Source organism: Drosophila santomea, chromosome 2L (genome assembly GCF_016746245.2).
Source record: "Drosophila santomea strain STO CAGO 1482 chromosome 2L, Prin_Dsan_1.1, whole genome shotgun sequence".
NCBI lineage: Eukaryota > Metazoa > Arthropoda > Insecta > Diptera > Drosophilidae > Drosophila > Drosophila santomea.
This window is the reverse complement of record NC_053016.2, coordinates 3,270,499-3,297,033: the sequence shown is the minus strand read 5'-3', so window position 1 is coordinate 3,297,033 and position 26,535 is coordinate 3,270,499. Positions and strand designations below refer to the sequence as shown.

The following is a 26,535-nucleotide window of genomic DNA, read 5'->3' as shown; positions in this document are numbered from 1 at the left end:
TCGCAACTAAGTGCACTTCAAACATGTTGCCAGATGAATTGCGATTAATGGCAGTAGCCGGCTTTCGACTTCCGAGCAATTGAAATCAGTCGCGTTTTGAATATCAACAGAAAGTGGTCGCCAATTGAGGGATCGCAATGTCTTTTCTCTCTTTCAATCGGTTAATGTGATCACGACTGGAAATCTCAATTGACGAGAGGCGTACGAAACAAAATATATACAAAGTCGCGGTCAAATGTGATTAAGTATCGATTAATGGCCATAAGACCATAAGAAAACCTTTGAATATTAATCACCATTTTTAAATGTAAACTTGGAATTGCAAACCCATCAGTGGAAGCCGAAACCCGTTTCCAAAGAAAATAAGTCGTCGTGCAATTAGAAAAGTTTATATTTTCTGTTTATTCAGACCAGATTTTACAGTCGTACTTATTTACTGACTGCTGTAAAAGCTAAACTGAATTCATTGATAAGCGCCAGCTGTGAGAAGTCGAAAATGAACAAAGGCAATAATAGACTCTAACTTCTATTATATTACGCAGATTGGACTGCTCAAATACAGCCATGTAATTGGGTGTGTATTATCAGCGGTCATTGTTTCGTGTTGAATACTCTGTATCAATTACCCAGTGGCGTCGGACAATTGTTAATTTCACTCTCTAAAGAAGGTCATTTGGTTTCTCTGAAAATCGCTGCTCACTTTCAGGCGGAAGTCAAAAAAAGTACATTTCATCTACCGTGAAAATAGTCCAATGGGTTATTATTTTCTCTATAAGGCTTATTCTGATTAGGCTGTCAATGAGAACCAATAGCTTTGGAGTAAAGCCCCCATTAATATGCTCATTCTAATCCTCTTGGAATATCGCATAACTATTTCTAGCCCACCAGTAATCTACTCGCCTGACCTCGGACAAGATCCCATCGATACGGAGTGGGTGGAAGTGCAGTGCATTGGAGACTCCATCGATCGAACTCGTGCAAGTTGTTGTCCAATCAGTTCGTTGGAGTGGGACAACCTTGGTTCAATCCATCCAACTTTGAGCGATAAGATTATCCGCGATTCTCCTAAAAAAAAATTAAGTGAAAGCTTCGAAATGTATCAGTGATTGGGAGCCAATTTGTTCTGCATTTATTAAGAACTGAGCAGTCGGCAGTTCAGTTCACTGGTTTATTGACCAGCTAACGTTCAGTACCGCGCATAAAAAAAAAGCCAAAATCGAATATTAACAACTCCCCACACGGGTATCTGGTTCATAAACAACAATCTGCCGTCGTCTAATGGCCGATAACGCGGTGCAAGCTCAGCCAAATGGTCTGGCCCAAAAGCGAAAGGCGCTGGAGCTGCACTTTAGCCAAGTTAGCTACAGTTTGAAGGGGGCCACAAAGGGATCCACTCCCATTATCAACGAGGCATGTGGGGTCTTCAAGTCGGGACGACTTACGGCCATCTTGGGTCCCTCGGGAGCTGGCAAGTCCACCTTGCTCAACGCCTTGGCAGGTTTCAAGTAAGTATGTTTATTACAAAGTATTTCAAAATAGCACAAGTGAGATATGCTGTTTTCTATATATTCTTAATTATGTCATTGATAGACTCCAGGGAGTTACGGGCCAGTTTCTGTTGAACGGACGCCCCAGGGATATAATGAGCTTCCGGAAGATGTCTGCCTACATTGCTCAAAACTTTGTGATGCTGAATCTGCTCACCGTTGAGGAAACACTGCGAGTTTCTGCAGACCTGAAGATGCCCAGCTCCACAGTTCCTCAGGAGAAACAGAAAAATGTATAATAATAGCATAGATAAGTAGCATATATGGTTAAAAAATCGAATGGTACAACTTCCAGGTAGACGACATCATCGACATACTGCAGCTGCATTCCTGCCGCAGGACACTGGTGAAGAACTTATCCGGCGGCGAGCACAAGCGCTTGTCCATTGGCATTGAGTTGGTAACGAATCCGCCCATTATGTTCTTCGATGAGCCCACCAGCGGTTTGGATTGCGTGGGCAGCTACCAGGTGATTTGCCATCTGCAGCGATTGGCGCACGATGGCAGGATAGTTGTGTGCGTGGTTCATCAGCCAGGATCGCGACTCTTCCAACTCTTCGACGATGTCCTGGTTTTGGCTCACGGAGAAGTGCTTTACGCTGGTGAACAGCGCGAAATGCTGGCTACCTTCGCACAATCCGGCCACATCTGTCCACAGTACTACAATCCCGCGGATTTCGGTAAGTTGCCTCCCCAATCATGCACCTTTACTAACACAATCCAATCTTTTATAGCCCTGGAAGTGTGCAGCCAGTCCTCCAGCACAGAACGCTGTGAATCGCTCATCACTCGGAACAAGATGATGCACTGCACCGCCAGTGATGTGGTGAAGCTTCAAGTTGGTGAGGAGAGTAAGTGATGATGACCGGTATATTAATCAGGATGGCTTTTCTCATACAAGTCCCATTTCCGCGCTCCTGCACTTGTTACTTACTACTTTCCTCTACTGCACTTCTATCTTCTCTGCTCTATCTGCCGCTTTTCTCTGCCTGCTCTAATTTCATTCCAGCAGCCTTGATTGATGTTCACAAGGATGCCTTGGACTTGTCCCATCTGCGTGGCAAGGAGCAGGTTGATTTCTGGATTCAGCTAAAGGTCCTGCTCTGTCGTCATATGCGCTCCATGTCCAGGGATATGGTAGGATAACGAAAGTAACTACTTTATAGCTCAATTAATTCCTTGATTTTCCAGGTTGCTGTCCAAATGCGTCTGGTGATGCACGTGGTGGTGGCCCTGCTCCTGGGCGTGGTCTACTGGCAGATAGGTGGCGATGCCCAGAAAATCGTCTCCAATGTGTCCTGCCTGTTCTTTGTGATACTCTTCGTGTTCGCCGGCAATGCCATGCCCTCGATCCTGCTGTGCATGCAGGACTCGGCGGTGTTCATCAGGGAGTACTACAACGGCTGGTACTCCCTGGGCGCCTACTATCTGTCCAAGGTCCTGGCCGATCTGCCCCTCCAGCTGACCTGTCCCACAATGTTCATCGGCATCGGGTACTTTATGACCGGTCAGCCTCCGGAATTTCAGCGATTCGCCATGTGCTGGACCGTGTGCGTGCTGACCGCCTTCATTGGCCACTTCATAGGCGTGATCGCTGGCTCGCTGTTCCCCATGCAGTTGGCCATATTCCTGGTGCCCGGTGCCACCATTCCGTTCCTCCTCTTCTCCGGCTTTTTCATTCGCCTGAACGAACTCTCCTGGTTTCTGCGCCCCATCTGCGATGTGTCCTTCTTCAGGTACATCTTCGAGGGTCTTATGAGGGCCATCTATGGATACGATCGCGGGGAACTGGAGTGCCATGCCACAAACAATTTCTGTTACTACAGAACGGCGGAGCAGTTCCTCAAGGACTTCCAAATGCAGGGCGATGAGTTCGCCTGGGATGTGACTGTCCTGGGAATGTTTCTCATCGTCCTGCTTCTGGCCTTCTTTGTAACACTGAGCGCAGTCATCCGACGAGCCCTTCGGTGATATCTTAAAACAAATTTAAGGGAGATTGTTAGTGAATGCAAATAAAGTGTTTCGTTTGTTAAACTTCCTATGTAAATTTAATTCTTATTCGACTTTATTTCGACACGTATTTTACATCCATCTCACATAGGCTATTATCTACCGCTTAGTCGAGACACCAACCGGAATACTTGAATTCGACGTAACATTTTTGCCATCTTGATTTAGCAATATATTATATTGGGGAAATTAAGAAATTCTATTTGGGATGTATTAAGTTTTAGAACTAATTAATTCAGTACATATGTGAGCTATAAGATTAAGTGATATTTTTGTAATATTTTATTACTGATTGCATGCCCTTCCTGATCATTACAAATAAATTGCTTTTCAAAGCTACTTCTATTCAAAGAATAGTATCTAGAATTCAAATCAACTCAGCCTACAATTTAAATAGAATATTAAAGCACTTGCACAATCTTCAAAGTATATCTACGCGCTTTAATCTCTTTGATGTTGTATCCGACTGCCGACAGACTTATTTTCTGGCAGCGACATAATTCAAGCCTTGAAAGCGCCGTTACTTGCAGCCAAAACACACACACTACACACACTCTCACCCACACGGACATGCAGCATATAGGCAAGGACATCTTGGAATTTTGGCTGACTTACTGCCGCTATAGTCTGAAGTCCCGTGGCCTTTCTGCATCTTCGACACTTTTGGGCTTTGGCCCGAAATGCATTTTGCCAAGCTTTTTGTGCCGTCTGCGAAACTTCCGGGGGATGGGGCAGAAATTCCATTATTTTACCCGCAGTCATGTTGCAAATAGATAGCAAATTCGTTTAGGAACATTTCCCTCTGAGCTTTGCACTCAGAAATATATATATGTGTTTTTGGCCTGTGAGCGAAATCAATTAGCGTCCTTCGGGTCGGCGTAAGCCTTCAATTTGATTATATTTAATGAGAAGTCACCTGTAAGCCAGGTTTCAAGACCTACGGCCAAAGTACCATACATCAAAAGCCATTGCCCCCGTCCCATAATCAATTTGAGGTACAAACAATTCGGGCAGACAGAAAATGTTGGCAAAGGAAAAAAAATGTATTTTAAAGTAAATCGGAAATATCTGCAAAATTTAAGCAGCCAATTGAAAAGTTTGGGCCTCGTTTTTAAGTTGGCAAAAGCATATGAAAAGTTTTCGAACTCAGTAAATCCCCAATGACCCAAATAGAAATGCTGGCGAGCTGAAACTTTTTGGGTGTGAATGGGAAAATGCGGACATGTATTCAGATTCGTAGGTTGGAATTTGTTATGTATTTACGAGCAGGTTCAAAAGTTAACGATTTAATAACATAAACATACCGTAGTGAAAGTTCCTTTGAATACAAAATAATTAAAGCATAATTTATTCACAATGTGATTAAATAATTAAGGATTGGTTATGTGTTTATTTATTTATTAATTAATTTATTAAACCCCCAGTGGACAGCTGTAAGCAAACAAATTGCTGTGAACAAATGCATCGCTGCAGACAAACAAATTGCATTACGCAACTTTATAAATGGTATCACAAACTTGTATAAATCAAATCCCGCATATCTGGGAAAAGTGCACAAAACTTTGCGGGCAAAACACTTTTGCTTTTATTTCATTTATTTATTTTGTGGCTGCCTCAAGACGTTGCATGCCACGCCACGCCCCGCCTGCATCGCCTCTTGCAACCTTGGAAATTTATGTGCAACACTTGTTACACATACGACATGTTGGACGTGTGCAGCGGCTAAGACAAATCGATTGCTGTTGCAGCCACTTCTTTTGTGGCGCAAACAATGGCAAGGGCGTAATTTATTGAACACTTTGTTGCACTTGCCACCGCCGAGTAGTTCTCGGTCTTAACCTCGAACTAGGGTCAGATAATCCCTACTTCCTATTGAGATTTATATCGGCTTTAGCTCCTTGAAACGCGTAAAAAATTACTCCTTTAATTCTTTTTTTTTAGCAATTAGACGAAAGTATTTTTTTATTCGTATTCGAAGTTGTAGGGCTTGTAAGCTGGCTATTAAATGCTAAATTAATTCAGAACGAAATACTCAGCTGTAAGCTTTGGTTACAGCCCTTTTTAAAATGAAAGGATTTTCATTTATTTTTGTTTTTTGATATTTGTTATTTGGGTATTTGGTAAGCTTTGGCAGGACAAACGCATTTCTGCATTTCTGGCATGCAAACATTATGGCCATCGGATTATTAATGGACTATGCGCATTTTGTGCACTTCATAATTTATTTCTCGCCATTAATGAAAATTTAATTGTTGCAGGCCAACGCAAACAAAATGTCGTAAAATTTATTGACACTGTACGCGAAAATGAAAATATAATGAAGTTTTCGAGCGCAATTACCAACACATTTATTAAGTTTATGGATGGAAGTTGCCATGCCTTTCATGGCTGCAACATAGAATGCTTTGGCGGTGGGTTTAATTGGACCATTTAAAAAATGTCTGAAATTTAAGCAGAACAAACATAGGCGGAAACAAAGGAAAACCAACGAAAGTAAGACAATAAAATTGAAATTGTTTTGCAATTGCATTCTGGCTGCTGGGATTGTTGTTTCGTTTTCTTTTGCTTTCTATTCCTTCAATGGCATAGTGGACCAACGAAATGTGAACTATTTTCACTAGAAACTACTATGTAAACGGGTATAATTTAGCTAAAATATATTTTATTGTGCACGATTATAGCCCGATTTAAGAGTTAAGTTAATTAAGTCGATTATAAATGAATTTTGCCGGCTGGTTTAAGTACGCAAGTCCACTTTCTCCACCAACAATGAGCGCTCCGCATTCCGGAAGTGAACTATCCTTTCATTCGCTTCCGTTGCCGTTGGACAACCGCATACAAGCAGTGCGTTTCCGGTTATGAATGGTGGATATGCTTTTCAGTTCGATTGTCTGTGGCTTTAGTAAAATGTGCTGTATGTTGTTTGGCTGCTGTGCCATTGAAATTGCATCCTGTTTGTTGGCTGCCAAAAACATACATAAGTCCGGAGCAGCAACAGTTTTTTTTGTATGCCCCACGAGACTGGAGTATTTGCAGATTTGTAACACAAAGTGTTGCAGGCTTAGCTTTCAGGTGGACAGAAAATAACGCTCAACTGGCTTCTAATTCTATTTGCCCCATCACCATTTTCAGTTTATTTTTAGCTCTTTACCGGCTTCCCACTGAAAATGTGTCCCAAGTAAATATGGAAATCCTCAATCACAACACAGCAATATTGTGTCCGTCTCCGCTTGTTTACTCTTGGGCATTGCGGCATTGGGCTGCCAAAAAAATCTATTTTGGTTAGTCTTGCGGTTTCCCCAGTTGGCACATAAATATGCATGAAGTAGGGATGCGGCCAGTGGGTTTGCATAATGGATATTTAATTGATTTGGGTCTGCTTCAGTGAATTGACACGAAGCATTCGTCGAAGCAAAATAATCAAAGATTTATGTTCAACGACCGACAACAATAATGGTATTGTCTCTGCCAGTTCACTAATTAATACACATCAATGTCTAAACAAAATCCACATAGACTTCTCTTACAAAAATATTCAATTTCTGAAAAATGAAGAATTATGCAAAAATGCATAATAGGAAATTTTCCTATTATACTTTACTAAAAAGGGAATATAAAGCAGAAACTACTGATTAGATTACGCACTGGGGAATAGTTTATGGTGAATATGTTTCTGCTCTTTTGCCAAAGCACCGAAAATAACTCCACTTGGCCATAACTTCGTCTCAGTACTGAGTACTTAATTTGGATTACATTCTCTAAAAAGGGCAAAGGGGTAATAAAATCTGTTTATGCCCCTTTTATGCCAGCCCAAGCTGCGAAATATCGCACAGCTGGAACACCATGGTACTCTGTGCTCCCTGGCACTTTTGGCATTCACTTTTATTGTGCGAGTGGTTCAAGGTCTTTCAGGCGGACTTACCCACTGGGTGGTGGTGCAGAGCCGTTTTGTCTAAATGGTTGCAGTCAAAGGGAAATGTGGAATTGTGGAACTTTTGGGCCAAAACTAAAGATGCATAAGAGAGTGGTAATCCCGGCAAATGGCGTCTAAATGCCCAAGTTCTCCCCGAGGCACTCGTAGTGCCCTAAATTTCTCCCTGCCCAACCACTTATAAATGAGCGAGTATTTATATATTTTTCATTTTGCCGTTTCTATCGCAACTTTTGCCGAGTTTTCTGGATTTTCCCTTGGAAAACAGCCGGGCAATTTTCCATGCCAGAAAGCAGCTGCTCCCAGTGCACTTGGCACCGCAGAAGCCATCATTTAAATTACTGAATTTCAACTGCTCCGACATCAATCAACAGCGTCCAGTCTCAGTTAGGAAGTATTAGTTTTAGCAGGGAAACTTTTATAATTGGGCGCCATAAGGAGAATGCCGAGTGCAAGGTAAAGTCATTAAAGGCCAGCAAGGCATTGGCCCGAAAAATCCCCTAATCAAGCAAATAAATTGGATCTTAGCTCGAGCTTTGTGCCACTTTCAATAAACTTTCCAGACGCACCAAAAAGTTTTCCAGTGAAAACTGAGAAATTCCCAGCAGAGACCAACAATTAGCTACCCAGACTAATCAGGCCTTTGAAGTAGCTTCCTAAATGCACGTATTCATTAGAATCTTCATCCCCTTTCCCACACAAATGTCTGTCTATTGCATATTGAAATGGACTCAGATTGTGTCCTGGCATATGTGATTAGTAATTCAGTTCGACTGATGCGATGCGATGCGATGCGATGCTAGTCGTGTATCCTTTCAGGCGACCGGAAACAGGAAGCTCTTGCAACTCTCGTTGCAATTAATTTCGAATTTTTGCAATACGGTTTCGCAACTGAGTCAGGAAATTGACAGATCCGATTGCCATCAGTTGCAGTGGCTCCCTTGAGGGGAATCTACATTCTTATTTATTTGTACTTCACCCAAGACAAACTTCAGTAAGTAACATTATCAATAGTTTTAAATTCACAGCTCTGATTGAAATTCGCTATTTATATTCCCCAAATGCCGGACATTAATTTCTTCTGTAAGCTAAAATGAAATTGTGACAGCAATCCGCATTTTGTCACAACACATTGGCAGTGCAAAGTGTCCATTACTGTGCGCAAAATGAAATTGAAAACCCCACAGTCCTGTGGCGCTGCAAACTTTCATAGCATTTTCAAAGTATGCTTAAAAGCCACACAAATGCAGAAATTACAAATATGAAAATCACTATGTGGGCCAAACTAAAAGCGTTGTCGCTGAATTATTACAGGCGCACCATAATTTGATGGTATTTTTGGGGATTTTCAAACGAAAGTAGACAACAATTCAATATATTTATATAGTTTGCTGAGTATGTGCCACTATTTTAATGGCTTAATTTTGTTTTTTGTCGGTTCAGAAAAGTTGACAAAGATTTATGGCATACTTGAGGCGTCGTCTAGCAAACACAGAAGAGCATCATCAATTTTAATAAAACCCCCCATTGTTTTCGCACATGCATGTGTGCATTTCAGTTTGGGGATGAGCCCCGAAGCGAGAAAGTTTTTTATTTTTAACACACAACTCCACTCCGAGCAGGAAACATTTGTCAGGCCAAGATGGTGGTTAAATCGGAACAAAATTGTACAAATTCACTTAAAGTTGAGAGGTTGTACTCCGTACTCTTCATCATAAAGTATATAGCTCATAAAATCCAAACTAAACCATAGAGACGGCCATGTGCGATTATGTTTTCATTTTGCTAAGCTGGCAACAATTGAAAATTCCACAACAGGCATATGAAAATTGATTCCGCTTCGCAGGATTTCCAGCAGCTTTGCGCCAGTAGCATTTAGTTTTGGTCAACAATGGTCGCCGATAATAACTCAACAGCTTTTGTATTTGACGGCCATTTAATACGACGAGATGGAGCCGAATGAAACAAAGGCAATGACAGCTGCGAAACAATTGCACAACTAATCAATGACGGCCATCAATGGAGTGCAGTTGGAAAGAGGAAGGGGAGGAGACAATAGCAACGAAAAAACATTAGGAAAACAATTAAACTAATTGACGGCAATTTATACGCCGGCAAGGAGACAGTAACAAAGCGAAAGCGAACAGAGGGCCAAACGAGAGAAACTTGCACAAAAACCAAAAGTTTCATTCGAGAAAATTGGAGCTCGAAAGTTGTTTCGCAAAGTAAACCGCTGAAAATGGGGGCAGCGAGAGGAGATATTGTGATAAAAAAAAAAGAAGTCAGTGGGGCTCCATTAACTTGGCCACTAATGAAACCGCATTGAAAGAGCACCCTGCACCAGCGGCGAAAAAGCTGTCTAATTGACACGAGTCTGCTTCTGGTATAAAATGCGAATTAATTCACTGCTCGGCGAATTTCTGATTGCATCGCTCATACGACCCGTGCGCCATACTCGTACTTTACTCGCCTTGCCACCACATTAAATGCGCCGATTGTCATCGCTCATTGCAAGGCTGTGGTGAGGCGAGTTTAATTAAAGTCCGTATTTAATTTGAGCTCAAGTACGGCTGGAAAATGCACCAGTTTCCATTCGTCCCCCCCGCAGTTTCTACCCACAAGGCACACACACCGTTCCTAATTCCATTTCCGCCATGAAAGGCACACACACACACACACACACTCACACAACCAAAGGCAAGTCAAAGGCAACTGAGTTTCATCTTCCTGGCGTCCTTGTGGTCCTGGCAGATACTGAGGCTGGTCCTTACCACACCCCAACTTGCTTAAGTGGTCCTAGAGGGCTAAAAATGGGGCTTTTAAAAGTATTAATATATTAAATATAAAAACTCAGCATATTAAGAACAACCAAAGAGTTGATTAACATTTTCCGCGCTGATGCATTAAATCCATTGAGATTTCACCATTATTTCGCTTTAATTGATAAGAGGCAGCATCGAGTGCAAATAATCTTTTCCTTGACTCATTGCGAGCCTCGTGTGACACTCGATAATGCGTTGGCTCATTTTATTCCCATTTATAGCATTCATTGCCTGATTGTACATTAATATCGGATGACACTTTTATGTTGTGCCATGTCAGCTCAGTTTATAATACAGCTTCATATGGCGCGGTAATTGCCATTTACCGATGCATTTAATAATGTCCGAGATCGTTATTGTCGCACTGTCGCCAAATTGCGCACTAAATTAGTTATTGGTATTTCGCTTAATAAGAAAAATAACCATCTTCAGCGCCATTCAAACACATAATCCCTGGGTTCTTGGTATACTCGTCCTTGGAAAAACTTCCATAACAGACCATTACAGTGGCAAAGCTGTTTGCCGTCCGCATTGCGGTGTCCTTAGCCGCTTGTGCAATTGCATTAGGGGATTGCCCACTTCCACTTCCCGTCCCGCTGGCCATACCATCCACACACACACACATATAATATTTATTGCACTTTTGTTTACCAAGCGGCGGGTGTGTGAATTTAATAAATCTTGAATCTTGCCCTGCAGCATTTCCTACTTCTCGAAATTTATGCAACCTTTAGAATTTAACGGATGATATATACATATATATATAAGAGCCTTATCACGGTGGCAGCATCAAAGGCAAGTGGCTTATGCGCTCATCCCGCCCGTGAATCCTAGATCCACTTTGAGTCCTTCGAATATGGAGGGAGTCCTGCTGTTTGCTTTATTGCCCACCCGCCTGCCGAATGTGACACACGTCCATACATTTATTAGCATATTGGCGTATTGGCAGCAGCCAAAGCCAACTCCCCGCCTAATGATGCAGAAATGTAAAACAACTGGGACTCGGAGCTTTGCGACCCGTTTCTGAGCCATGGAGCTCCATTGCTCCATCACATGTGGAGCCCAGAAGGATTGTCATTGGCAATTGTGATGGGGCATACTGATTTTGTTATTCTGCGAGGCGACTCCGCGTGACGTACGCGCTTTTCTATCTCGCAAACGTGCTGCGAAATCGAAACTGCAAAATAACCGGGGTGCAGAACTATCACTGGAAATGCGAATTCATCGCCATCAAGTCTAGTCCACTTGGTGTGGATATTACCTAGTAAAAGTAAGAGTCATGAGCGATACTTTAAAATCTTGAATTGCACGCACCGAATATTTCCCCTGCAAACTTATTGGTGAGATTTTCGCCCTTCTGCGGAATGCTCAAGTTATCAATAGTCGAAACTCGAGTCATGCCAGGGATTTCTCTGAAAGTATCGAACCTGAGTGTCTAAAGTTTGCACTGAAACTTTTTTTTGGGCAGCCAAGTGGCGAGCAGTACAGCTTAACGCCACAATTCTGACGTTAAATTGTTTGAAATGTATAAAATGTCTTCTTTCAAGCCAATAAACAGAACGTAGCCTCTTTCAGCAATTTACTGCATTTATAAGCGCCCTCTGCCTTTTATTCCATAATTCTAAAGATTTTTTCAGTATATCCTATGATTGACTTCCATGCCTGCTTCTTGATAAATGCGAAAATAAATACCAATTTATTCACCTACTTGGCCAGATTGAATTACACGAAATAGGCTTATGTCTGCGCAAAATGAAAGGTAAACTCAATTCTCTGGCAATGGCTTGCAATTTGGCAACAAATGGGAGTCGATTGTGGGGAGATGGGATTCAAAATGTATATTTCATTGGTAAATGTAATAAACCTTTTATTGGCAGTATAAATATATTTAAAAGATGTTAACCCACTGATGTTTATTACAATTTGCGGTTGAAAAGTCGGGCCAAAGCAATCTTTCATTAACAAAATCAAGGCATCATAAAGTAGAAACCTTGAGACTCGCCATCGGCCCCCTTTTTTGTTTAAGTTAAAAGTCCACTTCGGAATGCATGAATGCATTTCGAGTAAAATTCAAATAGAACCCAGATGAACGGATGACAGAACAGCGTGAAGTGAAAGGTAAACGCGTGAATAGTTGGCTGATTAAACGAGTGCCTAAAACACTTAACAAATACGCCAAGTGCCCTTTCCCTGTCGCAGTGTGCTGAATAATTTGAATGCCTTGGACCGAGTTGAGTGCTTACCTATAGCGACTATTAGCGTGCAACAACTTCGTTGCAGTGCAACAATTCGTGGTGCACTTCTTGGCCCCTTAACAATTTTCCAACCGAAGTGCCAACAGTTTTTGGCCACATTATCGCACGCCATTTAAAGCACTCATACGCAGTGTGGGCCAACAAAAGGGGCATCATTTTGGCACACAACTGACGATTTCATTAGGCCAGTCTGCAGAATATTCGCTGGTTTGGCAGAAAGTTTCGCCAACACTGGAAGCACCACTTACCAAAAAAAAACCAAAGATAAACAGCATTTCAATTTGCTGCCACGAAATGTACTCCTTCATAGCTGGAGTTCTGGCTATTGTAGGCACGTCTTTAATGACGAAAACCACTCGAAGTTCGACATGCAATTAATGGCGTTGGCCCAAACTGTTTTGGTTACCTCAGTTTACCTAGTGGGCCACCGCCACTGGGCGTCCACATATATCTCCCCCTGCATATTTTCACCAGGCGAGCGCAGGCACAAGTTAAAAACTTTGCAGCAACAGTGCCATGCCAGGCCATTCATTAGCATGGAAATTTGAAAATTTATCAGCTGGTGGTCTACGCTGCTGCACTGCAAATAAATAAAACAAAGCAAAAACTGCCAATAAAAATAATGCAATACTATTTAAGGTCGCCTTAAACAATCTATCTAAAAACATTACACTAACAGTCACCAATTCCTCAATATTTAATCATAAAAATGTTTGAAATTGCGCCAAGCTTTTTCCTGAGTGCCTGCAAACTTCCTCTCATGCTGCAGATCCTGGTTGTGGTTTGGGCACTAGTCCTGCTCCTGCGAGCGGAACTAACCCATACTCCTTGGAGCGAGCACTGCATATGGGTTGCTGCAAGCTCCACTAACTGCATCAGCTCACATGACAAAGTTTGTCGCACAAATTATACACAGATCGAAATTGGGGCCAGCTGGAGGAACCTGCAGACTTACTCTGTGTTAACGGGTTGGTTGGAGCAGCTGCTCTGGGTAACTACATATTTATGGCCATGACCTCGCAAATATGCTCAAGTGCTTTGTTTTGACGGCACTTGGCTTACCACCACATTGTTCTGGGAGTTCAATAAATGCGCATGAATTGTTCGCTGTTGGCAGTCATAAATATTAGAAAGGAGATGGTTTACTTAAATATTGTTATATTTACTTAGCAATCAGACAAAAATTCGATGACTTCAAGTTTCTATAAGTAATGATTCATAGGCAGCGAGTGATCCAAATAGTTACTCACTTCCTACTCAGAAGTTACTAGCCCAACAATAGCCACCTGACGCGTTTTAAATTATCTTCGAATTACATGCCATTTTATTTTAATAAAAGTTTGTCTATTTTCTTATCGTGAAGTCCAAAGAGTGGGCTGGGAAATTATAAGGTAGAATCGATAAAACACAAAAGTGTATATGCCTTGCCAAATATTGACAGAAGTTATTGATTACAAACGTAAACAGAGCGGCGTCTGATATGGCTGCACTGATTTTAAGGCAACTGATAGTGGCAATAAACACTGTTTTGCCCATTCGAAAGGAGTGCTTACTCAGGGTCGGAATGATGACCCTTAGGGAGATAAGATACCTGCTACTGTCTTGGTTTTCGGGCATGGAACCTTTGCTAGTATCTGGGTATTAACTAACCACAAATTTACGTGTGCCAGGGCGTTGCCTATCTGTATGTTGGTACGAAAAGCATGAGGAAGACCCCGAAGATAAGAATCGATGTCTGGGTTTGGTTTCAGTTTTCCCAGAACTTTGCTGCCATCTGCACAACTTTACTAGCGCTTGGTTTTATTACAGAACCATGAAACTTTGTATACAATTAGCATAGGAATAAACGTTCTTATGTGAAATTGTTGGTTTTTAAATTAAAAATTTGCATACTTTGATAACACATTAATGGTGGACCGCAACAGTGGAGTTCAATACGAAAGAATGCCGACTGTTACTTTCAGGTAAAGTTTAGAAATAGTATGAAATTTATAAAAACGGTATCTATGGTACCTAATTTGAAATAACCTAATAGAGAACTTGCCACGATGACTATAAGTGATCATGATCTATTAATAAAATGCACTAAAATGCAGATACACAAACTTGTGATTTTTCGTTATATATTTTGCTAAATAAATATGGCATAATACTTACACCTCAACTCGACTTGCCATTTCGATTTCAGACGCTTCATAGATGTGTTAGCTCTTTCATAATATTTTAACCAACATTTTAACACTTGTCACGTAACTTTCTCTGAAGCTGATGAGTCATCAGTCCTAGGTTTTTCCTATTTAAAAGTACAAAGCTTAAGTAAATTCACATAAAACGTCACAGCCGAAAAAGTGAATCATGTGGGCAAACATGAGCGTTTCTATAGCTCGGCAAACAGATCTGACCCAGTAAACAAGTCAAGAGCACTAACATCTAGACTGCCAAAGTGGCCAAGATAACCGGCGAATTCTGCTATGGGAAGGCAGAGCTTTTTACAACTCTGTATCTGTATATACGACAATTAACAACATTGACGAGCTTGTGGTGATGACGTGATATTGCCATCGGATCGTTACAGATTTCAAAACAAATTCAATTACCCAGTAGCCGAGACATAGTACATAGTGTACAAGAGGCAACTGATGAAGTGCCAGTGGGCTAATAAATTAAGGCAATAATAGGACTGCAATAGATGTATCTACAGACACGGATCACACTCATACTCGTACGGCAAAAATAGCAGGCTAATAATAACGCTAATCAGTTAGTCAAATATCGTCTGCCCGATAGCTCCGACAATTGGAGTAAATGCCTCAGAAAGCCTCAGTCTTCCCACCGACACGAGTCTGTAAGGGCGCGGAAAATCGCGGCTTGAAGTGATCGGTGATCGCAAACCGTCTGATTTTATAGAATAAAATTGCGACTCGGCCCGGAAATGTCGCTAATTAACTTGAAATCGAAAGACATGTACGACGAGCCCATTAATCTGTGGAGGACCAAACAACGCGTCCATTACCACCACGATGTGATATCGAAGGGAAACGAGTTAGTTTCGCATTCAAAATTCTCAACTGCAGTGGCACATATACACCGCGAGTTTTGCTTATAAAAGATCTGCAGATAAAGATAACCATAAGTGCTTTCCTTATTTGTAGCAGACAGTAGATTTTTCCATGCTAAATATTTTAAAGTATTATATCTTATCAAAGTTTTTCGTCAAACCCCATATAGATGTCATTCTGTGACATTAGCTCTTTTTTGTGTGAAAGCCCTGGCTCAAATTCCAGACACTGATTGCAGGCAACAAAGGGAAAACGTGATCACTTAATGTTTATGTAAACATCAAGAACTTATCTACCCCCTGATTGATGGGACAACATACCCCCTTTTATCTGTCCACTTATATACAAATTAGAGGTATTTCCGCAGGAACACGCGTGGTTTCTTAGCCAGCTGAGTGATAATATCTCAATTAACGTGCAGAAATCGATCAAAAACCAATCAAAGCTGCAAAATACCTGAAAATGTGTGCGATTTCTTCAGGGTCAGCCCAAATACCACATATTGATAATACCAGGCACAAGAATTCAAAGTGGGAATTGAAAATTCAGTTGATCGAAAAGCATTGAACCTGTCGGGCTGCGTGTATATGTGCCACTCGTCGGAAAATTAGATATCCAATATCCTTAATTTCGTTCCCTAAACAGCAGCCACAGATCCTCCGATGCCTGCGAATACATAACCATAACTGCGCCAAAGAAGTCGGGTTCATTCTCGAGATCCCCTCCAATCTCGCTGCCCACTTCGGTATCCGGTACACCTCGTCACTCGGTGGCCAACACCTCGAATCAAGTGATCCGATACGCCCGCACGTCCTGTGATCACTGTGGGCACCACAACATTCCGGTCATGTCGCCGCATCCCATCTCTCCGCTGGCCAAGTCCCAGACCAACCTGGATCTCGTGGAGCACGCCAGCCAGCGACAGGCCCTGCTCCCGCTGCCCACCATCGGGATGCATCATGAAGACTCTGCCTGCACCTTGCAGGTGTCCCGCCGGCCATCGCTGCTCCTCCAGGAGATCCTCACCCAGCGACCGCCGCTCTTCGGGCGCAGGGATGGCAATGGCTATCTGTCGCCAAGGACTGCCAAAAATGGGTACTTTTCGGGGCTCCCTAACATAACAAAGGCTTCAAATGGCATCTAAATCGCATTAGCAACTAACCAATAATATTTCTATCTTACATCCTTTTCCCAATTGGTATACTTCTCTACTACTCTATTACTACTACCATTGCTACTCTATGCTAGATCTATCACTTGTATAACTTATTTTACTAATACTACGTAACTTCTATGATATTTTTCAGTAACCTGCAGGGAACAGCGAGCGGCAGCACAGCGACCATAAATTTCCAGAGTGGAGCCACCAGTGCCAGGAATGGATCCACGGCCTTTTTTGACAATGGCGCCAAGAGCTATCAGGCCAAGCAGCAGAAGGAGAAAAACCGACGCACTGGCAAGTAAGTTGTAAAAACTTATCTAAAGCTCAATTTCCTACCACTAATCTGGTAAATGTAAATGTATCTCTTTAGTGATGCCATAAGTTCTGCGCTGTCGGCCACCTATTGCAAACTGTTGGTACTACTTGGCGTTTGTCTGCCGATCACGGAAGTTATATCCGATCAGATACCGACCTATGTGTACCAGGGATTCTACGTATATCTCTATGTGGGCAGCATACTCTTTGTGATTTTCCTGTACATCAGTGCCTTCCGAAATCGATCGCTCTTCAATGCCCTCAAGGACTTTCGTATGTTATAAACGAATTCTTGATATCATTGAAATACAAATGTAAATTTACAGACGAAAAGAACAGCAATGTGCATCTGAAGCACAAGGTGACCCATTTTGGCAGCTTTTACCTGAGAGTGGGCGCCATCGCCTTCGCCATTGGCACCATGGTGTATTCGGGCCTGGAGTTTGGCCAGTTCTTCGAGCTGAATGGCCATCCCGGCTGTCGGGATGTCTTCGTGGCCATCACACCCATTTGCCGAATGATACTGTGCATCGCCCAGGTGCAGTTCATCTTCCTGAACACCACCTACATGGACATGGCGCGGCACAAGGTGACCTCGCGCTTCGGACTCATGCACATGGTGGCCACCAATTTGTGCGAGTGGCTGTACGTCCTGGTGGAGGAGACCAAGCACGAAATCTTCCACATTGGACAGCACGAGGTGGATCCCGCCCACGAACTGGTCGTGCACAACAGCTCCTTGGGTAGAACGGATTGGGCGGCGGTCAATGAGTCACTGCATCAGCATCACCACCATCATGCGCTCAATACCTCCGTGCTGGCCAACGTGAGTTCCGTCATTGTGAATATGACCACTACTCCATCGCCCACGCCGGCTGCCTTCAGTGGCTGCTCCCGCACCACGATTATGGGTGCTTTGGTGCAGCAGCTTTCGCCTTTCCTGTTCCCCTGCACCATCGAGTACTCGCTCATTTGCGCCGTAATCCTCTTCGAGATGTGGAAGACGGTCAAATCGATTCCGGACATTGACAAGAGCCGCAAGAATTCCGTTAAGCCCGCGGCAGCCAAGCCCGCGCATCACTTCTCCGTGGACTGTTCCCAGTCGCACAAGGGACTCTTCTTTGGGATTCTGATCATAGTCATGACTATCATCTCCATGATCATGTACTTTGTGCTGTACACGCAGCCGGGCTACGAATTGGTGGCCACCCAGGAGGTCACTCTGTGGGAGACCTTCATGTACTTCATGTGCGCAGCGGCTGTGATAACGGGTGAGTGGATATACAAGTTGTTGTGTGGACTCAGCTACATCGATGTTTCATCTTCTCCAGGCATGATCCTCATGCGCGATCTGCGCTACATCAAGAACAACGGCGACGAGCACCACTCTATGGATCTGGACAATCTGCTGCTGATTGTGGCCCAGACCGGGGTGTATCTGTACGGAATGTTCAGCATCCTGGGCAGTTACTTTGCCAAGTGGGACACAGTGCCCGACCGGGTGGAGGGCATAATAGCGGAGGTCTTTGGAGTGCTGCAAACCTCGCTGCAGACCATGTTCATCCTGCACTCCAGCCATCGGCGCTGCAAGGGCACCAGTCAGGTGAGAAGGAAGCCGGGCAGGGAGATCATCACGTTCCTGCTGGTGGCCAACATTGCCATCTGGTTTGTCAACACCCTGATCAAGGGACGAGCCGTCTTCAGGGAGAGCCATCTGGAGTTCTTCGGCGTCTGGGGCTGGACGATCATCACCCACATCTCCATGCCGCTGGCCATTTTCTATCGCTTCCATTCGACCATTTGCCTCTTCGAGGTGTGGAAAATCACGTACAAGGCGAAGGCGCATTAGTGGCTAAATCGAAACTGTTGATTAGTTTTTACAGCTTTCATTGCAATAAGTTAGTTTAAAACTCAGCCGATTACTTGGGAACATTAGTTAATTTATGCTTAAGTGCGAAATCTGTTGACATTGCTAGCACAAAATAAAGATTTAATTTATTCAGCAAACTGGTTTGTTTAAAAGTTTTCATTTATATCTATTTATTGAAAAACTGTAACGCATATTTAATCACGCTAATATTACGTGATAATTGTTTGCTTTCTAGTTATCAGTTGAGGTGACAATAGATTAAGCAGTTGTTACGTTGCGATTGCCTAATTTCAGTTGACACTGCAAATTGGTAACACATTTTAATCAGCTGAAGGTGAAATTGTACTGCCAGTTCATTAAATTGGTAGTAAACTCATCGCTGCTGGCATTATTCAATTGATCCGCTTACAAATTGCCTTTTCCCATGAACACCTCGTAAGAAATCGCGTGTGCCAAAAGCAAAATCAGGTATTCGTGTTTCAAGTTTATCGTGGCGCACATAAATCTTGAGGCACACAATTGACAAATCGGCGTTTCCGTTTCCTGTTGCGTGTGCACCGCTAAGAAAAATGTCAAAAAAAAAGGGCGGCTATTGAAAGGATGTGAAATGAGGCGGGGCAGGGAAATGGGACTGTGTCATGGGCATAAATTTGATACGCCCAGAATGCTGGAACTGTCATTGATGTGTGCGGGTTATTTTAGGAAAAAGGACCCACGAACGGAAACATTAAGGTAAATAAAAAGGTATCGAACCATGAAGCTGATGAATTGGCGCATTTAAATTATGTATTTATGGGGAAATCGGAAAAATTGCTATTCAGGTGGCTTACACAGCGATAATAAACGGGCAATTCGGGGTTAACAAATCGAGTGATGTATGGCTTTATCACGTCCTTCCGCTGAACACGTGATTGGAATATCAATAAAGAATCAATTTATTCTGTGGACTTTAAGGCACTGATACTCTGACCTGCCATTATACTTCATAATTAACATTAAAATGAGAAGAAACAGTAAACAAATTTGTGTTTTAAATAAAATTCAGCTCACGTGCTGAGAAACTTAATGCCAACTCAAACACAGGATGAATTTCAGATGTTTCACACGTGACTTACGCGTATTAAAGATGCAATTATCGAGCAAATAAGAGAAATGCAGCAGCAATGGAAAATAAATATCGTCTTCAATAATATTTGCATGGAAAGAACACAAATTTCAATACATTTCCATTTCAATGATGTGGTACTTTTAAGATGTTTATTTTAAGATTTCACCGAACAATGGTCAGATATGCGAATTTTAATATTTGAACCAATTTTGAATCTAGAAGTCATTTAACTTCCCCTCAAACTCAAACAACCATCATAATTAGAACCCATTCGCAACTTTCAGCAGACACGCGATAATCGCCGGTAAAAGAGTATAAAACGAGCAAGAGGTGAAATGAGGAAACTAATTAGAGTACTGTGAGGCGAATTGAAACGGCACAACATTCTTCATTATTATTTAATCTAGAGCGTAAATAACAATACACACTTCCGACTCTAGATCAAGTTCAAGACGAAACAACTCCATTACATTGGCAATTCACAGGGCGGGGGCAATGTCAATAGACTGCCGCGATTGTCAACATTAATAAATCAGCTGGGAAAAATTGCACTCGCTGGCGCTTTTTATGATGCCATCCCCATCGTGCCGACTATTCCAGATGTCAACCATTGCCCCCCTGGCCCGGGCCGGAAAATAGAAAATGGAATCGGGAAAAGAGCACGAGCGAAGGACTTGTAAATGAAAATGACGCGGAAGCGCTAAGGACAATGACGGACGTCGACGTCGACGTCTAGGATGACGAGTTTTCAGTTTTCAGTTTGAAGCTGATGGCCTCCCAGGCGCCTTTTCCCGCCGGAAATGACATTGCCATGGAGTTGACACCGCCAGCGGAAGCGGAAATTTAAAAACAGGGCAAATGGGCCAGCAAAGCGGCCAAACAACCGACGAATGCTAATCAAGATGGGAAGTGGGAAAAGGACTATAGAAGTATAAAAGTTTGAACAGGAGGCCAGCTGACTTAAAAGTACTGTTGAATTTTCGGTAATTATTAATTATTTATCCGCTTGAATGGATAAAATAACCTATTTTGATAAATTTCGCACTAAACTTCTGGTGCGGCAATCAGCACAATGTCTATACTGGCCATCTCAACTTCATATGGGGCCAAAACTTTATGTAGTCTTGCCGAGTGAAGTGCATACAGGCAATATTAAGTTTTGAGGGGGCAAAGAGTTTTTTATTTGTTGAATTTGCAAATGAATTTCCAGTTCCGTCAAGTTATTTGAAGCCAAGAAGTTTGCAGCCAGATATTGTTGCCTAAAGTTGCAGCTTGCCAGCTGAAGGCTGATGAAATCTTGCGGATATACGAAGTGGAAATCTATAAAAATTGCATGAAATCAATTGGCAAGAAATTTAGATACAACTGCAACCGAAAGCCTGACATGTGAGATGTGCGTTCTCTAAGAGCATTCAAGCTGCAACAAAAACCCAGTAAATGGAAATAAACCCATTCACTCCCCATCAAATGAAACCGAAGAGGGACGAGCATCACGTAGATCGAGAGCATTTTTCCTGTCTTGAGGACAGAGACTGAAACAAAACGTGTTCCTGGTGGCAAGGCAAATCCTTTGCGGCTCCCCTGTTTTCCCTCCTTTGGCACCCCAAACACGTAAGCCACGCACACGAATGGCCAAAGACATTAGGACGACACAATTAACCTTTTTAAAGGAGGATGTCAACAGTTGCTGACGGGCTGTGGTGTCATGTGGTTGGGTTTTTCAGGTTTTGGGTTGGAGCTTAAAGAGCATTGAAGCAAACCTTGTGTAATAATTTAATTTGCGAAAAGTAGTAACTCAAGGAAACTAGTTGCAGTGTTCAAAAACTAATAATAATTCACGAACTAACAATAAACTTGAAATATTTGTTAAATGCTCACCTTGACAAAAATTGCCTTTAGGGTTAATTAAATTGGGATTGCCCTGGGAAATTTAATACCAACGTTTCATTTTTGTGCAAGCACAGCAAGGTAAGTATTTTAAAATTGTAATAAGCCACCAAGGACACCTTGAGGCACTTTCAATTTGTTTTCAACGACGTGAGCAAGGAACTCCCTTTCAATCTGCCCACAAAGCAAGCACATGGGACAATTTTCCCACCCGGAAAGCATACAAAACTCTCTTGAGGCGGTAACGTAATATTTTTTGTTGAGCAGAAAATTAAACAGAAGCTTATCCCGGCGACAAGACGCCTGACATATCATATTGCAATGTGATGGTAATAAGATTATCTTAAAGATTGAAATTTGCGGAACTCAAATCGACTTAAAAGTAAACAGGCAAAGTTCAGAAACGAAATGAACCGTGCAAACTGCGCTCTAATTGGATATTAAACTGCGCCGAACTTTAGTATTGTATGTTGCAGTGAAAATTGGCATCTTTGCAATAAAAAATTTAGTGGCCATATCTAGTTATTGCAGTTATTTTTTATGTCCGCATTCGCATCCGCATTTTACGACAGTTGTTCTGTTCTCTGGGGGGCTGAAAACCCATATTCAATTGCGATGCAAGAAATGCGCAAAGCTGTCAATCATTGTCACGGCTTTTTATTTCTGTGCCGTAACACATGGCGTATGAATGATTGGCGGAGTAGGTAAACTATGGATATGAGTAATGAAATAAAAGCAAATGCTGCAAATGACAATTCCTAGAGTCAATAAGCCGAGGTTCAAATCCCAGCAGCCGAATAATGAAAACATATCCTTAGGACACACACAAAAGCTCAACCGTATATCAATTTTATGGCCACAAAAATAACTTTCTCAACGTGTGAAAAATCGTAAATGGTAAAAACTTATCAAAGCGCTGCCTGAAAGCCAACCGAAATAATTCCTCTTATCTATATATATATATTTTCTGTTTTCTGTTTCTGTAAGATAAATGTGGATTATTTATTTTTATACTTTCGAAAGAAGAATAGAGACGCAAATGTTCGCTAAGCTTGGCTTTTTCGTTTCGGCCATTGTTCCAAACCATTGACTGATGGAAATTTGATGGAAGGTTCACATCACGTATACGCCCCAGGGGACGTGCCAAAATTGAAACTTTCGTTGGTCAACAAATGTGACACATTCGGAGATTTATTCTTTAAATGGTTGTTTGATTTCACAGCAGTTTTGGTGGGGGGAACAGATAAGCAAAAAAGGAAAGTGAACATGTTATTTATTTGAGATGTTTATTTTGTGGGTATATAGTGGTTAGGATTTCAAGTGTTTAATGTCCCTTACGTTTTCCCTTTTGTAAGTCACCTGATGGCTGTTGCGGCTGCTTTTCCGAGCTCATCTTCATCATCATATTCTTTCTGGCCACCAAAGCCTTCTCTTTTGGCAACTTATCGGACACTATGCATCTTGTTGTTTTGGTTTTCTCGCTATTCTCAAATGTTGCATCGTAGTTTATCGCTTCGCTAAATGATTGCTTTCTTTTTCTTTGGTTGGATGTCGCTGGCACGGCTCTCTTGTTTCCAGAAGAAGACGCCAAACTTGCCGTACTACTAACTTGGGGCGTTTTTGATTCTGAAGGTGATGCACCATCCAGAGATTGCTTTCGTGTTCTGCCCTCTCTTTTGTCGCGTGGTGGGGAGTTAGTGGCATGTTTTTGTTTAGAAGTTTTCTTTTGGGGGACTGGACTGTTGGGCACTGTTTTGGATACATTCCTAGAAGGTCTGGAAGACTTGGGTGACCCGCAAGGAGTCTTAGAATAAATTCGCTTGGAACTAGTGCTAGATTCCTTGGCAATCTTTTGTTGTGACTCCGTTTCAGGTCGTGTGATGTCTCGAGATTCTGCAACTGTCTTTCGTGAGCTTCTAGACCTTAAGGACGAAAGTTCTTCCTCTTGCTTGGGTTTTTTAGCTGGTGTTTGGCGACCATCTGGTCGTGTAATGTCTCGAGATTCTGCAACTGTCTTTCGTGAGCTTCTAGACCTTAAGGACGAAAGTTCTTCCTCTTGCTTGGGTTTTTTAGCTGGTGCTTGGCGACCATCTGGGCTTTTTACCAAGCTATTGCTAGGACTACGACATCTCGATTTCCTTCTTTCCGCCCTCGACCTTCTAGCCTTCGCTTCGTTTTCCACTTCTGGCTCAGTAGGCTGCGAATTTTTGTTTGACTTGTGATTATGTGTAAAGTCTTTCTCACTGTCCGATAGCTGCTGACTTATGTCTGGAACCTGAAAAATTAGAGCATTATAAATTCTTTATTTTTTAGATTAACAGATTAGATACCCTTACCAAAAAACCAACGGGTGCCATGGCCACTTTACCAGCTGGCATATTGGGCAAAAGGCGCAAAGCGAATGCGTTTGTGAGTGCGGTGAAGTTGCCACACTCATCGCAACAGTATCTTGAATCGGGTCGTGCGATTAGGCTGCAAAAGGCTGTGAAGCACGTGCCCCTCTTCTTCCCAGAGTTCTCGGATGACGTGGGAACTTGCTGCGCCATCTCCCTGAACAAGTCGCATTGAATTCCTATTGATTTGTAGGTCTTTTCTAACTTTTTGGCTATTTCAGCTGGTTTTGGATCATCCTCTATGAGTTCGTCTACTGGCCTTGGTTCCTTGTTCCTCGCACTTCTTTTTGGTTTTAGATTCACCTTTTTATCTGCTGCTGTTGACTGTTCGGGATATTCTTCAACATCTTCCGTCAACCCTTTAAGGATCTTGGCTGCTTCCTGGACCTCTATCCTCGCGGATTGTCTGCGCCGCATTGGAGTCTTTGCAGCCGGAGTTTTTGGAATGGGAACTTCCGAAGGGTCCTGGAGAAACGTGGATTTCCTGCGTGGTCGCTGCTTGACTCCGGCTGAATTGATAATCCTGGCTTTTTTTGGAGTTTTTGGAATGGAATCCGCGTCTTTCTTCACTTTGGCTTTGGTAGGTGGATTCGCCTTAAAGGTGGACTTCAGTAGGGGATTTTGGCTGCAACATTCGCTGCAGTAGAAGGTGTCGTGCTGTTCCCCAACATCTGCGGGCAATCCAATGCAGTCTCCATGGAACCACTCGTTGCAATTGTCACAGCATCTGTATGGGATTAGGTACAGCGGTTAGGAGCGAGGATGAGGGACAACAGCAGCTACCTACATCATAAATCCATTGCTGTGGCTCTGGCGACAAACGCAGTACACATCCTCGGAGGATACCACTGGATCGGCTTCCTTGACTTCCTTTGAAAGGGTTGATTATTTATGCGGATATAACTCGTTGTTGAAGTAAGTAACTTACCGCTGCAAATATTACTTTGTGAACTGGTGCCATTTCTGATTTCCGAATGACAATCGCTAGAACAGAATATTTCAGTGTGTGCACGGCTATTTCAGCTTTGATTGCTACGGATGGCCTGCTTTTTCCTTTTTTTTTGTCGATAGTAAAGTGTGTCCCCGATTGGCAATTGTATCTCGAGCTCATCGAACCCGAAACAAAAACCATGCTACAAAATATTTTTTATTGTATTTCGGTCGCTCAGAGCACTAAAAATTCATGCAACTTCGATGTGCTCTACTGCTATTGCAACCTTATTTCCATCAGACTCTCTTTGGGGCATGAATTATTTATTTACGAGTGCACATGGTTCAATTTAGTATTACCAGTTCACTGCCTGCCAGCACATTTTCAATGAATTTGGTTAGGGCTACTTGCGAACTGGTTCTCTTTGGCCCTGGTTCATCTGTCACAACTGACAGTTTGAGCTAAATAAATATTGTGCTCTAAACTTAATAATTGAATCGAAGATGAACAAATTGAAACCATTGAGTTGGGCTGGTAAGAAGTCATCACCCTTATTAAAAACGAGATTACACTTACAGGGTCAGTCTGCATTATTTATTTCACAACTTTTGTCTGTAGTTCCTTATCGCATTTAGCGCTTGTGCAAGCAATTAATTTTCTTGTTTACCCACATGGCCAACAATTTTTGGAGAACCCTTCAGCTAATGCTGTTTTTATGCCCCAAGTGGGTGGGCTGTTCTATGTGGTTTTTTGGATTTTTCGTCCTCCATCCCAGTGGAGCCATTAACGTTTTTCCATCATGTGCCTGGTTTTTGCAATTTAGATAGTTGAATTGCGCCATTGCTGCACTTGGCACAGCGCAAAAGTTTGATGGAATTTAAAATTAAATTAAAAGCTCCTAACTTTCCAGTTAAGCTTACGCGTAGTAATCGTCAAATTAGGCATTTATATAATACATGTGGTCTAGAAACCCTTGTAGGAAGGATTATTGGTTACCTGACACACCCAATTAGCTGACTTCCGATCGAATTAAGTTGTTGCCCCATTTTTTCACCGCATGCCGCATATTTCATGCCATGAACATTAACCCACTCGATTTTATGTCACAATCGCTCTGGCTTTACTTTTGCATCGTGCCCCAAAAAAGTGAATTGGACGTGGCACGGCACGAACAACATTTACATATGGCATTTACACTTATCAACATTATGTTTGGCGACGCCTGTTTGTGGTTATGTGCCACAC

General features: G+C 42.4%; 3 protein-coding genes across 7 annotated transcripts; 2 read left to right on the top strand and 1 right to left on the bottom strand.

Moving 5' to 3' along the window:
* Positions 1-90: 90 nt before the first annotated feature.
* On the top strand, positions 91-3,599 carry LOC120458239 (ATP-binding cassette sub-family G member 1). 3 transcript variants are annotated; one of them, XM_039645826.2, is made up of 7 exons: positions 91-201; positions 881-1,505; positions 1,591-1,780; positions 1,843-2,227; positions 2,282-2,398; positions 2,557-2,684; positions 2,739-3,599. In XM_039645826.2, exons 2-7 carry the CDS (start codon positions 1,279-1,281, stop codon positions 3,516-3,518), a joined length of 1,827 nt encoding a protein of 608 aa, XP_039501760.1. In that variant the 5' UTR covers positions 91-201; positions 881-1,278; the 3' UTR covers positions 3,519-3,599. The 3 variants fall into 3 exon arrangements, with proteins under 3 accessions (XP_039501760.1, XP_039501759.1, XP_039501761.1); XM_039645825.2 differs by having other exon boundaries at positions 97-574; XM_039645827.2 differs by lacking the exon at positions 91-201 and having other exon boundaries at positions 2,560-2,684.
* Positions 3,600-14,404: 10,805 nt separating this feature from the next.
* On the top strand, positions 14,405-19,108 carry LOC120458249 (proton channel OtopLc). 3 transcript variants are annotated; one of them, XM_044006908.1, is made up of 6 exons: positions 15,380-15,607; positions 16,273-16,719; positions 16,932-17,084; positions 17,157-17,374; positions 17,428-18,372; positions 18,433-19,108. In XM_044006908.1, the coding sequence occupies exons 1-6, from the start codon at positions 15,498-15,500 to the stop codon at positions 18,948-18,950; spliced, it is 2,391 nt and encodes a 796-aa protein (XP_043862843.1). In that variant the 5' UTR covers positions 15,380-15,497; the 3' UTR covers positions 18,951-19,108. The 3 variants fall into 3 exon arrangements, with proteins under 3 accessions (XP_043862844.1, XP_043862843.1, XP_043862842.1); XM_044006907.1 differs by having other exon boundaries at positions 16,270-16,719; XM_044006909.1 differs by lacking the exons at positions 15,380-15,607; positions 16,273-16,719 and adding an exon at positions 14,405-14,529.
* A 4,050-nt stretch (positions 19,109-23,158) lies between these two features.
* LOC120451061 (microtubule-associated protein futsch) lies at positions 23,159-25,656 on the bottom strand. The gene is made up of 4 exons (XM_039634422.2): positions 25,288-25,656; positions 25,147-25,229; positions 24,303-25,086; positions 23,159-24,241 (listed from the first exon to the last, which is right to left on the bottom strand). The coding sequence occupies exons 1-4, from the start codon at positions 25,489-25,491 to the stop codon at positions 23,291-23,293; spliced, it is 2,022 nt and encodes a 673-aa protein (XP_039490356.1). The 5' UTR covers positions 25,492-25,656; the 3' UTR covers positions 23,159-23,290.
* Positions 25,657-26,535: the final 879 nt, after the last annotated feature.

What these genes read in the sequence shown, in the direction of transcription:
- LOC120458249 (XM_044006907.1), top strand. Translation starts at nt 15,498, where the DNA reads ATGTCGCTAATTAACTTGAAATCGAAAGACATGTACGACGAGCCCATT. An exon ending in GTGATATCGAAGGGAAACGA is followed by an intron (nt 15,608 to 16,269) that starts GTTAGTTTCGCA and finishes TTCCCTAAACAG; the next exon opens with CAGCCACAGATCCTCCGATG. An exon ending in CAATGCCCTCAAGGACTTTC is followed by an intron (nt 17,375 to 17,427) that starts GTATGTTATAAA and finishes GTAAATTTACAG; the next exon opens with ACGAAAAGAACAGCAATGTG.
- LOC120458239 (XM_039645826.2), top strand. Translation starts at nt 1,279, where the DNA reads ATGGCCGATAACGCGGTGCAAGCTCAGCCAAATGGTCTGGCCCAAAAG. An exon ending in CTACAATCCCGCGGATTTCG is followed by an intron (nt 2,228 to 2,281) that starts GTAAGTTGCCTC and finishes AATCTTTTATAG; the next exon opens with CCCTGGAAGTGTGCAGCCAG. An exon ending in GCTTCAAGTTGGTGAGGAGA is followed by an intron (nt 2,399 to 2,556) that starts GTAAGTGATGAT and finishes ATTTCATTCCAG; the next exon opens with CAGCCTTGATTGATGTTCAC.
- LOC120451061 (XM_039634422.2), bottom strand. Translation starts at nt 25,491, where the DNA reads ATGGTTTTTGTTTCGGGTTCGATGAGCTCGAGATACAATTGCCAATCG. An exon ending in ACAAAGTAATATTTGCAGCG is followed by an intron (nt 25,230 to 25,287) that starts GTAAGTTACTTA and finishes ACCCTTTCAAAG; the next exon opens with GAAGTCAAGGAAGCCGATCC. An exon ending in TGGCACCCGTTGGTTTTTTG is followed by an intron (nt 24,242 to 24,302) that starts GTAAGGGTATCT and finishes CTAATTTTTCAG; the next exon opens with GTTCCAGACATAAGTCAGCA.